Consider the following 15458-nt stretch of genomic DNA (forward strand, 5'->3'; position numbering starts at 1 on the left):
TTTATGCAGCCTGCAGTCTCGCCACCATTAAAGTTCTCACTTCCCTGTTTAGATAAATCATTGTGACACTTCATAAAGCTGTCGGTACAAGATTATCAACATGTATGTGTGATTTTTGTGGTAAGTACTCTATTATATTTACAGGACTATTTTATGTCTGACTTTTCAGGTGACGGAATGTGAATCTGTTGTACGTGGTGTTGCACTGTGAGTGTGGTAACTACAGAAAATGGGGACTTGAACGGTAACCTTTATATGTGCGAGAACTTTCACACAAGAAAATCGGCTCAACGTGCTTTACAGCCAGATAAAGTGAGTTAAAACTATTACACCTATAGCTAAAATACACCTAAAGATTTAAACGCATGATTACTTTAAGAAATGGATTTAAAATATCAAAGGACTACAGATGTTACAACAGGGTGAAGAAGTGAAATACAATTTCAGTATCTCCTGTAAAAGTTATGCATTGGTTCCCCACTGCTTCTTCACTTTAGAAACTAGCAGGACTAGTAACTTAGAAACTGGACCTTCCAAAATGGAGTAAATTCATTTTCCCCTCAAAATTGTACTTACAACACCCCATAATGACAACATAATTTTTTTTCCAGATTAAAAAAAAAAAAACCTATTCACACCCTTTGACCAACACTTTGTTGATGCACCATTGGCAGCAGCCTCAAGTCTCCTTGAATCTGATGCCACAAGCTTGGTGCACCTATCTTTGGGCAGTTTTGTCCATTCCTCTTTGCAGCACCTCTCAAGCTCCATCAGGTTGGATGGGGAGCATCAGTGCACAACCATTTTCAGATCTCTCCAGAGATGTTCAATCGGATTCAGGTCTGAGCTCTGGCTGGACCACTCAAGGACATTCACAGAGTTGTCCTGAAGCCACTACTTTGATATCTTGACCTATATACTTAGAGTCATTTTCCTGCTGAAAGATGAACTGTCTCACCAGTCTGAGGTCAAGAGCACTCTGGAGCAGGATTTCATCCAGGATGTCTCTGTACATTGCTGCATTCATCTTTCCCTCAATCCTGACTAGTCTTTCAGTTCCTGCTGCTGAAAAACATCCCCACAGCATGATGCTGCCACCACCATGCTTCACTGTAGGGATGGTGCCTGGTTTCCACCAAACATGATGCCTGGCATTCACACCAAAGAGTTCAGTCTTTGTCTCATCAGACCAGAGAATTTTGTTTCTTTTGGCAAACTCCAGGTGGGCTGCCATGTACGTTTTACCAAGGAGTGGCTTCAGTCTGGCCAATCTTTATAGTAATAATCGTTGTTCAAATTAAACTACAAATTGTAAATGAGATATAATGATTTCTAATGGGAATAATTGCACAATTGATACAATGGATATATAATAGTAATAGTTGTACAACTGAAGTTGCAAATTGTAAATCAGTTACGATTTATAACAGCAATAGTTGTATAAATGTAATTACAAGATGTAAAGTGAAATACAATGTATTTATAAGAGTAATAGCTGTTCAGCTGAAACTGCAAATTGTAAATGAATAACAGTTGTAATTACAATTTATTTGCAACTTTCAGATATACGCAATAAGTCCAGTAAAAGTGTAATTACAAAATTGTTGGGAACAATTACAATCACTAGTTGTGTTATGAAATCAAAAGACTGCACTCATATCTCATATCCTTTAAGGCTATGAGTAAGATGTTCCATTTTGTAATGCACAGTGCTCCCTAAACTGTGTTCTGTCAACTCCCCCCACCACCGCCACCTTTTTTTTTTTTTTTTGAAGCTTAAAACAAAAAGGAAAAAAAAAATAATAATAATCAGTCTCGCCCACCCTTTCTTAATGCCAGGGGATGCTAAGTCCTGTTCAACCAATAAAAACCTGCAATGAACATTTTGCAGAAACTGCCAATTTTTTAGACAGCCCAAAACAAAACCACACAAAATACTCCCTTCTGTTACACTTCACGGCTCTTCATGCCCCTATTGTCATAGTGTTTTGCCCCTCAGGAGGCTCCCAATCCCTCAGTTTTGGAATGACAGTTAAACAAAATCATTAATTTAAATAATTACACTGTTATTTCATTGCTACTAATGCATGAGACTGTCAGGATGAACACAATTTACATACCTTTAAAAAGAGCAAATAAATAAACAAACCAAGAAGATTTTCATTTCTTAATGATGTATTCTTTCTGTCGTTTTTGTGGCCTTAATGAAAAGACTGATTGCCTTTTTTTTTTAAACCACAGTCTGTTATGCACTGACACATCTCGACAGACGTGTACTTTCTTCCTTCGTCTGGTTTTCACAGTGCAGCTGCTTTGCTTTTAAAAATAAATATTCAAACGATCAAGCGGCAGCTTGTTTAAACGCTGAGTTCCAGATTCTACGTGTTCATATTTAGAAGCAGCCTCTGGCTGTTTCAACATCAGCATTTCTTGTGGACATTCCACATTTAAGTATTATATTTTTTTAATTTTTATTCGACTCCAGCTCAGGTTTTTTTTTTTGTTTTTTTTTTGGCAGGTTACACTACATGCAGATGGCCAGATGGTGGTGGATTAAATCTGAATTTATCTGTGTTTTAAAAGGTAGTTTGGAAGCTTTTATGTTGAGGAAAATTATAGTTTTGTGGAGTTAATCTATTTTTCCCCCTAATATCACACACTCTTTACAAACTCTGCTGACTTTCGCTCATCAGATCATTTAAGACAGACAGACAGATAGACAGATAGATAGATAGATAGGTTTATTGTCATTATAAGTGCAACAAAATGTCTTCCTACACAATTACCTCAGACAAAAATACAATTAATCCACAATTATTACAAGTTGAACGTAATAATGGCACTCATCAGAATTAGAACACCCATACATATACAGTACATTTCATTGTTTATGTCCGCTAAACTTTAAGACAGTCCGTCATCCGAATTGAGGCAATGTGAATGTGTGTGTGTATGTGTGTGTGGGGGGGGTGCGTCATGTGTGCAGATGAGATGAGTTTGTATCAGTTTCTGTCAGTGTGTGCATAATGTCTGGAGTTGTTTTGACAACAAAAGACTGACTGTTGGGGAGGGCAGAAGATAAGCGGGCCACCGAATGGTTCACCAAGGCTGTAGAAATTCTTCTGGAGTAAAACAGCAGGGTGTTTTGACTTACGGAAGCTGATAAGCCTGCCATGTTTAGAGTTGAGCAGAGAAAGCACATTTGCAGCTCCTCTGACCAACCAAATCCAATTTATGAGTATTCCCTGGTCTCCGACATTTTCCTTTGCAAGGCGTACATTTGCTCCAAGATGTTATCCAACTTACGTCTGAGTTCAAGGGTTAATGCAGTCTGAGAATGTATCGCCTTGCCCAACTCATTAATCATGACAGACAGGTGAGGGGTCGTGGTTCTGGTAGCAGCCATCTTGCCAATTCTCCGGTAGGTCAGGGCAGCACATAAACCAATAAGTACCAGCCCTCCCATGATCAAACCAAATATAAATAAATCTTCGACGTCCTCCACAGGAGTGGTGCCAAGCACACAACACGCCATTTCTCCCAGACATTGAGAAAATAGTCCATTTCAGTTTCTTGTGGTGTCAAAAAAGCTGCTCCAATTTTGGTAAAAAGTAAAGAAAATTTGGTTGATAGGAATAATAAATGGAATACTTTTGACAACAATGAATGGTTGGGCTCCACAGTAATGGTCAAAATCCATTTGATTCTACAAGACTAGAGCTGCTGGCGAAATTATATTGTACCTACATTAATGGTAAATGGGAAATATTCCATTTCAAGAAGCTTGGGACACGACAATAACCATTCTGTTGCTTATAGTATGTATAGTATGTGATGTTTAGCCCCATGAGGTGGGACCAAAAACCTGGTTGCCCCATGCACTATTGGAACAAGTCCAAGTTTTAAAACTTGTTATAAAAATTACTGGAACAGTTTTGCTATATGAAGTGAGGTCATGTGATTCATAGTCTAATTTTTACTTTTTCTCTCTCCCCCTTAAGTTGCAGCATGCAGATAGATCAAAACATCTCCAACATGTCTGTGGAGGCACCGGTGGAGTATCACACTGCAGGTCTGATCTTCTACTGCTTTGTCTTCTTCATCGGAGTCGTCGTCAACTTCACAGCCTTGTGGGTGTTTTCCCTCACCACCAAGAAGAAGAACTCAGTCACCATCTACATGATTAACGTAGCCGTGGTTGACCTCACCTTCATCCTGCTGCTTCCTTTCTGGATGGTCTACCACTATTTGGAGTATTGGCCCTTTGGAGACCTTTTCTGCCGCATCAGCGGAGCCCTCACCATCTTCTACCCGTGCATGGCGCTGTGGCTGTTTGCTCTGATCAGTGCCGACCGCTACATGGCCATCGTCCAGCCAAAGCACAGCAAGGAGCTGAAGAACATCCCCAAGGCCCTGGTGGCGAGCGTTGGGGTGTGGCTCATGACCTTGGGAAGCACCGTGCCCCTTCTCTTCTCAGACCATGACCCTGATCATGACTCCAACTTCACCACTTGTGTCAAGATCCATGACATCATCCACCTACGCCGTGACAACACCGTCAACCTTGTGCGAGTTGTCTTTTTCTTCCTTGTGCCTATTTGTATCATGACCGGCTGCTACATCGTCATCGTGAACAATCTGATCCACGGACGCACCTCTAAACTCAAGCCTAAAGTGAAGCAGAAGTCAATCCGGATTATCATCACGCTCATTGTCCAGGTGCTGGTGTGTTTTGTGCCTTTCCACGTGTGCTTAGTGGTCCGTTTGCTGGAACTAGGAGAAGAAGGGACGTTTAGCACGTGGGCCATGTTCACCACGTACCTGATGAACCTGAGCACGGTCTTAGACATCATTCTGTACTACATTGTCTCCAAACAGTTCCAGGACCGGGTGATCAGTGTGATACTGTACAGGAACTATCTGCGCAGCGTGCGGAGAAAGAGCATGCGCACTCACACCGGCAGCATGCGATCACTCAGCAACCTGACCAGCGTCATGATATGAAAGAAGCGTGATGTTTGGGCCACACACACACACACACATGCCTTGGTTACGGTGTAACAGTGAACGCTTCACCAGTGCACACGCTTCATTATCAAAAGGATCTAAAAATGCAATTAATTTTCAAGGTGCAATTTACACTCACAGTATGGAAGTACTGCTGCTGTGGCAAAAACATCTGTGCTCAGAGCTGATTGACTCACCCATGAGACTTGTTTTCTGTGCAGCGCTGTCTCTGGCTCAGGTGTAATATATGCACGCTCAAATAAAACTCACGCTCATTTAAAACATCGCCTACAGTATTGCAGTGTTTGCCTTGATATTGTGATTAAATACTGTAACTTTTTTCATGAGATAAGATCTGAACGGCCTCTGCTGAAGGAAGCACACAGAGAATAAACGTTTGTTTGCTGCCGTCTTCTCTTGGAGTCATTGTACTTTTAAGTTGATTTCATGGTCAGGTGATCACTGAGGTCATACTCGGAAATGGAAATGTGAATTGTATCCACGCAGTCTAGCAAAACAGACCAGCGTGTAAGCTTGGTGGAGATAATATGTATGTTCCCAGAGTTTTACATCATCAGGATTCTATGTTCCTGGGTCCTTCAAGGGGTGAATGAGAAGTTATGAGCCTGGCCCAGAAAAAGTAGGGCATGCTTCTTCATCTTTTCCATTCTGAGGAACTAACATTTCTCAACCTTGCAACCAGTGAGTCAGAACTTTACACATTCTTGAGAAATGTTGGTTTGTCTTAATGTAGAAGATGGAGAACCACACCCTACTTTTTCTGCGCAAGGCTCAAAACTTCTCAGTTGCCCATCATGTGTTTCCAGGGTCCTAATTTCACAGGTCCTATATTTCCAGATTCCCAAGTTCCTAGATCTTATGTTCCCAGATTCTGACATTCTCCGGTCCCATGTTTCCATGTCATACATTGCCAGGTCCTATGTTTCTACAACCCCTGGCAAAAATTATGGAATCACCGGCCTCGGAGGATGTTCATTCATTTAATTTTGTAGAAAAAAAGCAGATAACAGACATGACACAAAACTAAAGTCATTTCAAATGGCAACTATCTGGTTTTAAGAAACATTATAAGAAATCAAGAAAAAAAAATTGTGGCAGTCAGTAATGGCTACTTTTTTAGACCAAGCAGAGGGAAAAAAATATGGACTCACTCAATTCTGAGGAAAAAATTATGGAATCACCCTGTAAATTTTCATCCCCAAAACTAACACCTGCATCATATCAGATCTGCTCATTAGTCTGCATCTAAAAAGGAGTGATCACACCTTGGAGAGCTGTTGCACCAAGTGGACTGACATGAATCATGGCTCCAACACGAGAGATGTCAATTGAAACAAAGGAGAGGATTATCAAACTCTTAAAAGAGGGTAAATCATCACGCAATGTTGCAAAAGATGTTGGTTGTTCACAGTCAGTTGTGTCTAAACTCTGGACCAAATACATGGGAAGGTTGTTAAAGGCAAACATACTGGGAGACCAAGGAAGACATCAAAGCGTCAAGACAGAAGACTTAAAGCAATATGTCTCAAAAATCGAAAATGCACAACAAAACAAATGAGGAACAAATGGGAGGAAACTGAAGTCAACGTCTGTGACCGAACTGTAAGAAACTGCCTAAAGGAAATGGGATTTACATACAGAAAAGCTAAACGAAAGCCATCATTAACACCTAAACAGAAAGAAACAAGGTTACAATGGGCTAAGGAAAAGCAATCGTGGACTGTGGATGACTGGATGAAAGTCATATTCAGTGATGAATCTCGAATCTGCATTGGACAAGGTGATGATGCTGGAACTTTTGTTTGGTGCCGTTCCAATGAGATTTATAAAGATGACTGCCTGAAGAGAACATGTAAATTTCCACAGTCATTGATGATATGGGGCTGCATGTCAGGTAAAGGCACTGGGGAGATGGCTGTCATTACATCATCAATAAATGCACAAGTTTACTTTGATAGTTTGGACACTTTTCTTATCCCATCAATTGAAAGGATGTTTGGGGATGATGAAATCATTTTTCAAGATGATAATGCATCTTGCCATAGAGCAAAAACTGTGAAAACATTCCTTGCAAAAAGACACATAGGGTCAATGTCATGGCCTGCAAATAGTCCGGATCTTAATCCAATTGAAAATCTTTGGTGGAAGTTGAAGAAAATGGTCCATGACAAGGCTCCAACCTGCAAAGCTGATCTGGCAACAGCAATCAGAGAAAGTTGGAGCCAGATTGATGAAGAGTACTGTTTGTCACTCATTAAGTCCATGCCTCAGAGACTGCAAGCTGTTATAAAAGCCAGAGGTGGTGCAACAAAATACTAGTGATGTGTTGGAGCGTTCTTTTGTTTTTCATGATTCCATAATTTTTTTCCTCAGAATTGAGTGATTCCATATTTTTTTCCCTCTGCTTGGTCTAAAAAAGTAACCGTTACTGACTGCCACAGTTTTTTTTCTTGATTTTTTATAGTGTTTCTTAAAGCCAGAAAGTTGCCATTTGAAATTACTTTAGTTTTGTGTCATGTCTGTGATCTGCTTTTTTTCTACATTAAACAACTGAATGAACATCCTCCGAGGCCAGTGATTCCATAATTTTTGCCAGGGGTTGTAGATTCCCAAGTTTCCAGGTCCGAAGTTCCCTTGACTTGACAAGATTTTTTCTGCAATAAAACTACATATATATACATAAATACATACATAAATACACATAAAATCTACAGTATTACCAAGAAATAAACACAAAAAAGCTTAAAAAAGGGCAATTATCTGTAGTACTGAATCCTAACATCCAAGGGCCCACATTTCCAAGGTCGTAAGTTCCCAGGTCTTATGTTTCCAGGTTTGTAAATTCCAAGGTTCCATGTTTCCAGGGTCATATGTTTTCAGGTCCTATGTTTCCAGGGTCATAAGCTCCAAGGTCCCATCTTTCCAGGGTTGTAACTTCCCAGGCAGGATCTTATGTTCCCTTGATTTGACGACACTTTTTTTTTTTTTTTACGCAATAAAACTCCATATAAAATCCACATAAAATTTACTGTATTGCAAAGGATAAACATGATGTTGTGGTTTTGGACAGACTGGATTTTGCATCTGAACCCTTACAAGACCATTAAAATGTCTCGGAAATAATGATCTTTGACGTATTTATTTAAATGTGCAACAGTCTCAAGTGCTCACAGAGTGTGGTGCAGAACATGAAACTTCTGACCCACTTAAACGCACATTCCACTTTATTAGGCACACTTTGTGGCCTCTTGACTACGTGCGCCTAACACAGATCGAAAATAACTGTATAGACTTATAGGCTGATAGATGGTTCCTGTGGTCAAACACAAGCAAAAAAAGAGAAGTTAAAGCAAGAAAAAAAAGAAATGTCATTTTGAGCAGCAAATATACAGCAACATTTCTCATATTTTAAGCAGATGATAAATATTAAAGTAGAATTACAAATTACTCTGAAGCCACAAGTAAATATTCACACAAATTCTGCATGAAGTCAGAACCCAATGAAACATTTGTGAAGTTTAATTTTAGGCCAAAAACACATAAAACTGAAGTCATGACAGGTGCTGTAACTAAACCGTCCAGGGGATGGCAGTGTGGCACAGTCAACTGCAACCACTTTAAAAGTAAACAGGATAAGTTTTTAGGTTTTGCAAGACTTAGTAACTTCTTTATTCATTTGTTTTATGACATGTTCTGCAGTTTTAAGAACACACACACACACACACACATATATATATATATATTAGTTTTCCTCCTCTGGTATTATTTTCCTTCTCTATGAGGAAAATGAGAGCAGCAGTGAGTTCACAGCAGAATGTGAATCCTATTGATTAGACGTTAAATGATTCAGTCAGTTTTAAAAGCATTTACAGTAACACGGTGAAATGTCAGCGAGGATGTTGACAACTTTTAAAGTAACTCTACCTCCAGAAGAATCAGCTCTGTGACGAGACACTTCAGCAGTTTTCCTCACATCAATCTGGAAAAAGACAGCTGGGTATTAGTACTTGTAGGCATGAAGACAGAAACAGCTACACCAGTCTGATATCTGTTCCCATGTCCTTGATCTTCACCCAGATGATTGACCTCTGGCCGACCTTGCCCAGGTAGTTCTGAAATCCACCTAACTGTGTGCCACATTTGGTCCAAATTGGGTTGAAAATAAAATTCCTTGAGCTTTTACCCACTGGGTCAACCTTCACTGACATACCAAAGTTTGTATAAATCAACAAAAGGACCTGGTTCAAGTAGACCAACAGATAGACAGGCAGGCAGACATGACCTTGTCCATAATGATTTACACATAGTAAATCTGACCACACTGTGTAATTTTGTTACATACGACTACTTTTATATGTGTGCCATGTTTGGGTAGATTAGATTATAGAACTTTATTGATCCTTTGGGAAGACTCCCCTCAGGGAAAATGAGGTTCCAGCAGCATTGTATGGTAGCACACAGGGTAAGAAGCACACAGATAATCAAAAGTGAAATTAAAAACAATTTGCAAATATAACTATAAATACCAGAAATACTGCTTGCTACTGGTTTACTGCCTACCACTGTTCCTCTCCTTCCTGTCCCCTGTCTTCCTGTTACTCCTCCTCCCCCCGAGTGAGGAGTTGTACAGTCTGATGACCTGAGGGACAAAACGGTTTTCAGTCTGTTGGTCCTGTACTTGGAGAGGAGCAGTCTATGGCTGAAGACACTCCTCTGGTTGCTGATGATGGGTGCAGAGGGTGACTGGCATCGTCCATAATGGTGCTAAAAAAGTTAAAAACTAAATTTGACTGTTGACCCCAATGATTGACCTTTGGCAAATTTGATCTTGCTGGGAAATTCTGGAACCCATCTCCATATGTGTACCATGTTTGGGACAAATCTGAGTGGAAGACATACATTTTGACCTTTGACCCCCAATGATTGACCTTTTGTAAATTTGATGTCTCCTGGGCAATTCCAGAACCCAACTACATGTGTGTGCCATCTTTTGTGGACATCAAAGTGTGGAAAAGATAACTCCAAATTTTGACCCAGTGACCTTGACCTTTGCTCAAACTAAGTCTTTCAATGTAATTCCAGGCTTGACCTGTATCCACATACCAAGTTTGTTGGAAATAGGACACACACACACAAAAGAGTAGTAATGGAGCAAACAGACGGGCTAAGACTTTTCTCACATTATAGTATGATGCAGCTGCAGGTTGCAGTTCCCACTCCAACTGCAGGGGCAGTACTGACACCGCCACAGCAGTAAAACAATGTGAGATATACATAGATGTTCAAAGAAGAAAATAATCTGCTGCACCAACAATAAAATGAAAATGGCAGAGAGAGTGAGACCATGAAAGAAAATGTGAGACCATGAAAGAAAATGCTGTTGGCATAGCAACAGTTCATTAATGTGTTAAGAAGTAGAATAAATTTAATACTTCAGACTTATGCAAACAACATTTCACTCACTCACATACACAAACACACTATCTTGTGCATATTGATATTATGGTATTACAAATATTTCAGAATTAGGCCCCACAAAAAAACAACAACAACAAAACATTAGTTTATCATCCTCGCCCGCATGCCAAATTCGACCTGCATCAGTTTTTTTTTTTTTTTTTTTTTTGGCAAATTTCACTGACGGCAGTCCAGCTGATGCAAGTAAGCCTTGGTCGAAGGCCCCGAATTTGCTGTTTGTCATCACTGACACCTGCACAGTCAGTGGCTGTCTCACTCAACACACAAAATGCATGTTTATCACGCTACTAGTGTGCAGTACACTGACTGTATTCAACATGGAACAAGATTTATTTTAAAATAGCTGATATTTTCAGTTCCTCACTCGGTATGCAGATGCTGTATGTGTCGTTTTTCAGGTTTTAAATGATGTTGTATGTACCTGTTCCAAAGAAGAAGAAAGAAACACCTGCCCTCATCACTTTTTTTCTGTCAAGGATGATAAAATAATGTTTTTTTGTTTGTTTTTTTTAAATGGGACCGACGTGGATCATATTGTAATTTTTCTTGGTCTGTGTTCCGGTGTCAATAATTCTGACACCAAAAGCGTGCAGCGCCCTTCCAGAAACAGTGGTCAGATACAGGAGTGCAACAAAATTAGTGTTTGCACTGGTTTACATACTACGATGAACGAGGAGACTGGTGAGGGAAGCCACCAAGATGACCACAACATCTCTGGATGCGTCACAAGCTTCAGTGGCTGTGACTGGAGAGACTGTGTAGAAAACAGCTTTTGTCTATTGCTTCATCAACCACAGAAAGACTGTTAAAAAGAAGAGCAGCCAGAGGAGTTTGTCACAGTGCATGTGGAAGGTGCAGGTGGGCCAGTGGACATCCACCTCCTCCATCCGAGCCGCTGTAAAAAGGTCAAACCGGCAGTTTGGCAGCCGTGTTGAGGTGTGCTGGAGGAGAAAATGTATGCTGCGTTTAATAAGACGAGGCACAATACAAGATCTCTCTCTCTCTCACACACATGCACGGAATTCTGGGTCCTGCTGTTCTTCACGTAGGGATGAGCTTATTGTCCGGTGGACTACGAGTGGATTTATACCGGAGAGGTCAAAGGTCAAATGAAACATCAAAGCGTTGTCTATCTGTCCCACCTGTTAGACATCAAAGAGAAACCAGGCGCGCTGCTCGCAGCAACTGGCATTTAAAACAATTAAGTTTGCTGTCAAGTCCCTGTGATGAATTATCCGGAAGCTTTACTCGCCGTAATTCTAAATCTTCCCAACAAGTGCCTTTGTTGTAGAGAAATTAATGAAAACAAGATTGTCTTTCATAGGAGCTGATCTAACAGCGCGACAGCCAGCTGCTCTTCTTTGGGAATAAAAAACAGTCAGCATTAAACACAGCTCCGAGAAAATACTTTTTTTTTTCCGTCTTCCTACCACTCGTGTGGAAAACAAATCAGGCGGCGAGCGCACCGGCCATCTGTTTTGTTATTTGATATGTGTGAATACATGCTGTAATGACTTTGTTTGTGAATCGCTCTGCGCGGCGGAACACACGAGAGCTCTCGAAGTGCTGGAGTGTTCAAAGCTAATCATATAATTGGACACAATAGTCGATGACAAATGGAGACGCTCGCAGCCAGCCAGCTGGGGAAGTGAATATGTAATCATTGTAAAATCATATCGTTTTTGCATATTTGAAGAAGGCTTAATAGAGTTTCCATGTCAGCACGCCATCGAGTGATGATCAGAGGCGCCGGAGCCGCTTTCCTTTTTCGAATCTGGCTTTTGTGGGCGCTGTGCATCTTTAACATCCTTCAAAGAGTTCCGGAACCATTTAGGTCGGATTTGTTATGAATAGATGGATGCATGGATGGATGGATGGATGGAGGACAAATGACCAGGATGGAGTCGTGATTGGTGTCTTGCTCCATGGCTTTGAGACTTGGATGCAAACCAGTGACATAAGACGATGCCTTGATGTCTGGTACTATAGTTGGTGTCTCCGAGGGATTCTTGGATCCCACTGGAGTGACTTTGTGTCAAACAAATGGTTACATAAGGAGACTCTGATGAGGAGCGTCACTTGCATTGTGAAGGAGTGTCAGCGGTGACATTTTGGCCAGCAGTTGGAGATGACCAAGGGAACGTCCACGCTGGAAACCAGGTGATAACCTGGCTGTGGCAAACACAGATGGCTGCTTTCAAGACATGGGGATGGACCGGTTGTCTGAGTGGTTGCCACCCAGCACCAAAGGCAGTTCAAGTGGTCTGGTGGATGTGGCACCAGCATGATTCTAGACCTGAACAACTTATAATTTGATTTAATCAGTCATTCCAAAACTTAAGAATGCCTCAACCTGCTTTGAAATTTGAAAATCGCGTGTGGCCCACCCAAAAGTTTAGTTTCAGTTTTGACTGGCACAAGATGAAAATGTTATGTTAAATTAGGTCAAACAAATAAAGAACAAATACGTTGGCCATCAGGGCAAGGGACACAATTATAAGATGATTTTTGGCTGCAAGCCCATCTTATTGCTGTACATTTGAGCAGCTTTTGTCACCCTCTAGTGGGCGATACAAGCATTTCAGGGCTTCTGGTGCATTCCTACTTGAAGTCCAATATATAATTTATAAATTTCAAAAACGCATGATTTCGGCATGCAGAGCTTTGACCTCCCAGTATGAATGTGTAAATATTTTGATTTTGAGAGTTTTAGTTGTGGAGTTTTAAGACATGAAAGTTTGTCTGACAAGCACAAATTAAAATGTGAATAATATAATTTAAAGCCCAATGCTTTGGTTTATTTATTTATTTTTAATATTCATAAAACCCTTTTTGTGAAATCTCAAGTTTCATTATGAAGATTTTTAATGACCTCTCATGGACCACCTGCAGCACCTTCATGAACAACCAGAAGGCCACAACACACACTTTTGAAATTGCTGGATTAAACACACATCAGTCCAAAATACAGCATATGCAAAATATACAACGGAAAACACCAAACTAACAGTCGAGAAAACTTAACACAAATGGAAACGATATAACATGAGGGTGGAGCTTATGAAAGGTGGTACCATGGAGTGGAGAATGTGGCAAAAGCACATACTACATGACTCAACATCTTTATTTCAATCTTTAAATTGATTAAATCAGTCATTCCCAAACTTAAAAATGACATGGCCTACTATATATATACAACCCCAATTCCAATGAAGTTGGGACGTTGTATAAAGTGTAAATAAAAACAGAATACAATGATTTGCAAATCCTCTTCAACCTATATTCAATTGAATACACCACAAAGACAAGATATTTAATGTTCAAACTGATAAACTTTATTGTTTTTGTGCAAATATTTGCTCATTTTGAAATGGATATCTGCAACATGTTTCAAAAAAGCTGGGACAGTGGTATGTTTACCACTGTGTTACATCACCTTTCCTTCTAACAATAAGCATTTGGGAACTGAGGACACAAACTGTTGAAGCTTTGTAGGTGGAATTCTTTCCCATTCTTGCTTGATGTTCGACTTCAGTTGTTCAACAGTCCGGGGTCTCCATTGTCGTATTTTGCGCTTCATAATGCGCCACACATTTTCAATGGTCGACAGGTCTGGACTGCAGGCAGGCCAGCCTAGTACCCGCACTCTTATACTGCAAAGCCACGCTGTTGTAGCATGTGCAGAATGTGTCTTACAATCCATCCAGAAGGTGTTCACAGCGCTTCACTTTTTCCACATTTTCTTATGTTACGGGCTTATTCCAAAATGGGGTAAATCAATTTTTTTTTTCCTCAAAATTCTACTCACAACACCCCATAATAACATGAAATTTGTGAAATTTTTGCAAATTTATTAAAAACAAACAAACAGGCTCACTGTCCTGCTGAAACATGAACCATCACCCCAGTCTGAGGTCAAGAGCACTCTGGAGCAGGTTTTCATCCAGGATGTGTCTGTACATTGCTGCATTCATCTTTCACTCAATCCTGACTAGTCTCCCACTTCTTCTTGCTGAAAAACATCCCCAGAGCATGATGCTGCCACCACCATGTATCACTGTAGGGATGATGCCAAATGTGACACCTGGCATTCACACCAAAGAGTTCAATCTTTGTTTCATCAGACCAGAGAATTTTGTTTCTCATAGTCTTTCAGGTGTCTTTTGTCAAACTCCAGTTGGGCTGTCATGTGCCTTTTACTAAGTGGCTTCCGTCTGGTCACTCTACCACACAGTCTTGATTGGTGGATTGCTGCAGAGATGGTTGTCCTTCTGGAAGGTTCTAGTCTCTCCACAGAGGAATGCTGGAGCTCTGACAGAGTGACCATTGGGTTCTTGGTCACCTCCCTAAGGCCTTCTCCCCTGATCGCTCAGTTTAGATGGGCAGCCAGCTCGAGGATGAATCCTGGTGGATCTGAACTTCATCCATTTACAGATGATTGAGGTCACTGTGCTCACTGGGACCTTTAGAGCAGCAGAAATTTTTCTGTACCCTTCCCCAGATTTGTGCATCGAGACAATTCCTTGGACTTCATGCTTGGTTTGTGCTCTGACATGCACTGTCAACTTTGGGACCTTATATGTAGGCAGGTGTGTGTCTTTCCAAATCATGTCCAATCAACTGAATTTAACCCAGGTGGACTCCAATTAAGCTGTAGAAACATCCCAAGGATTATCAGTGGAAACAGGATGCACCTGAGCTCAATTTTGAGCTTCATGCCAAAGTCTGTGAATACTTATGTACATGTGATTTCTATTTTTCATAAATTTGCATAAATCTAAAAATAACAGCTTTTTTCACATTGTCATTATGGAGTATTGTCTAGAATTTTTAGGAAAATAAATAAATTTCATCCATTCTGGAATAACGCTGTAAAATAACAAAATGTGGATAAAGTGAAGCGCTGTGAATACTTTCCAGATGCACCGTATGAACGACCTCTTTTGGCCCAC

The 15458-nt window shown here is 40.5% G+C and overlaps 1 protein-coding gene across 2 annotated transcripts; it reads left to right on the plus strand.

The window, feature by feature from the left end:
- Nucleotides 1–6006, plus strand: gpr18 (G protein-coupled receptor 18). Of its 2 annotated transcripts, XM_034187052.1 has the most exons (3): nt 1–120; nt 2519–2583; nt 4002–6006. In XM_034187052.1, exon 3 carries the CDS (start codon nt 4009–4011, stop codon nt 5002–5004), a length of 996 nt encoding a protein of 331 aa, XP_034042943.1. In that variant the 5' UTR covers nt 1–120; nt 2519–2583; nt 4002–4008; the 3' UTR covers nt 5005–6006. The 2 variants fall into 2 exon arrangements, with proteins under 2 accessions (XP_034042943.1, XP_034042941.1); XM_034187050.1 differs by lacking the exon at nt 2519–2583 and having other exon boundaries at nt 4002–6005.
- The last annotated feature ends 9452 nt before the right edge of the window (nt 6007–15458 follow it).

The sequence above is a fragment of the Thalassophryne amazonica genome, chromosome 14, assembly GCF_902500255.1.
Source record: "Thalassophryne amazonica chromosome 14, fThaAma1.1, whole genome shotgun sequence".
In the NCBI taxonomy this organism is placed as follows: domain Eukaryota; kingdom Metazoa; phylum Chordata; class Actinopteri; order Batrachoidiformes; family Batrachoididae; genus Thalassophryne; species Thalassophryne amazonica.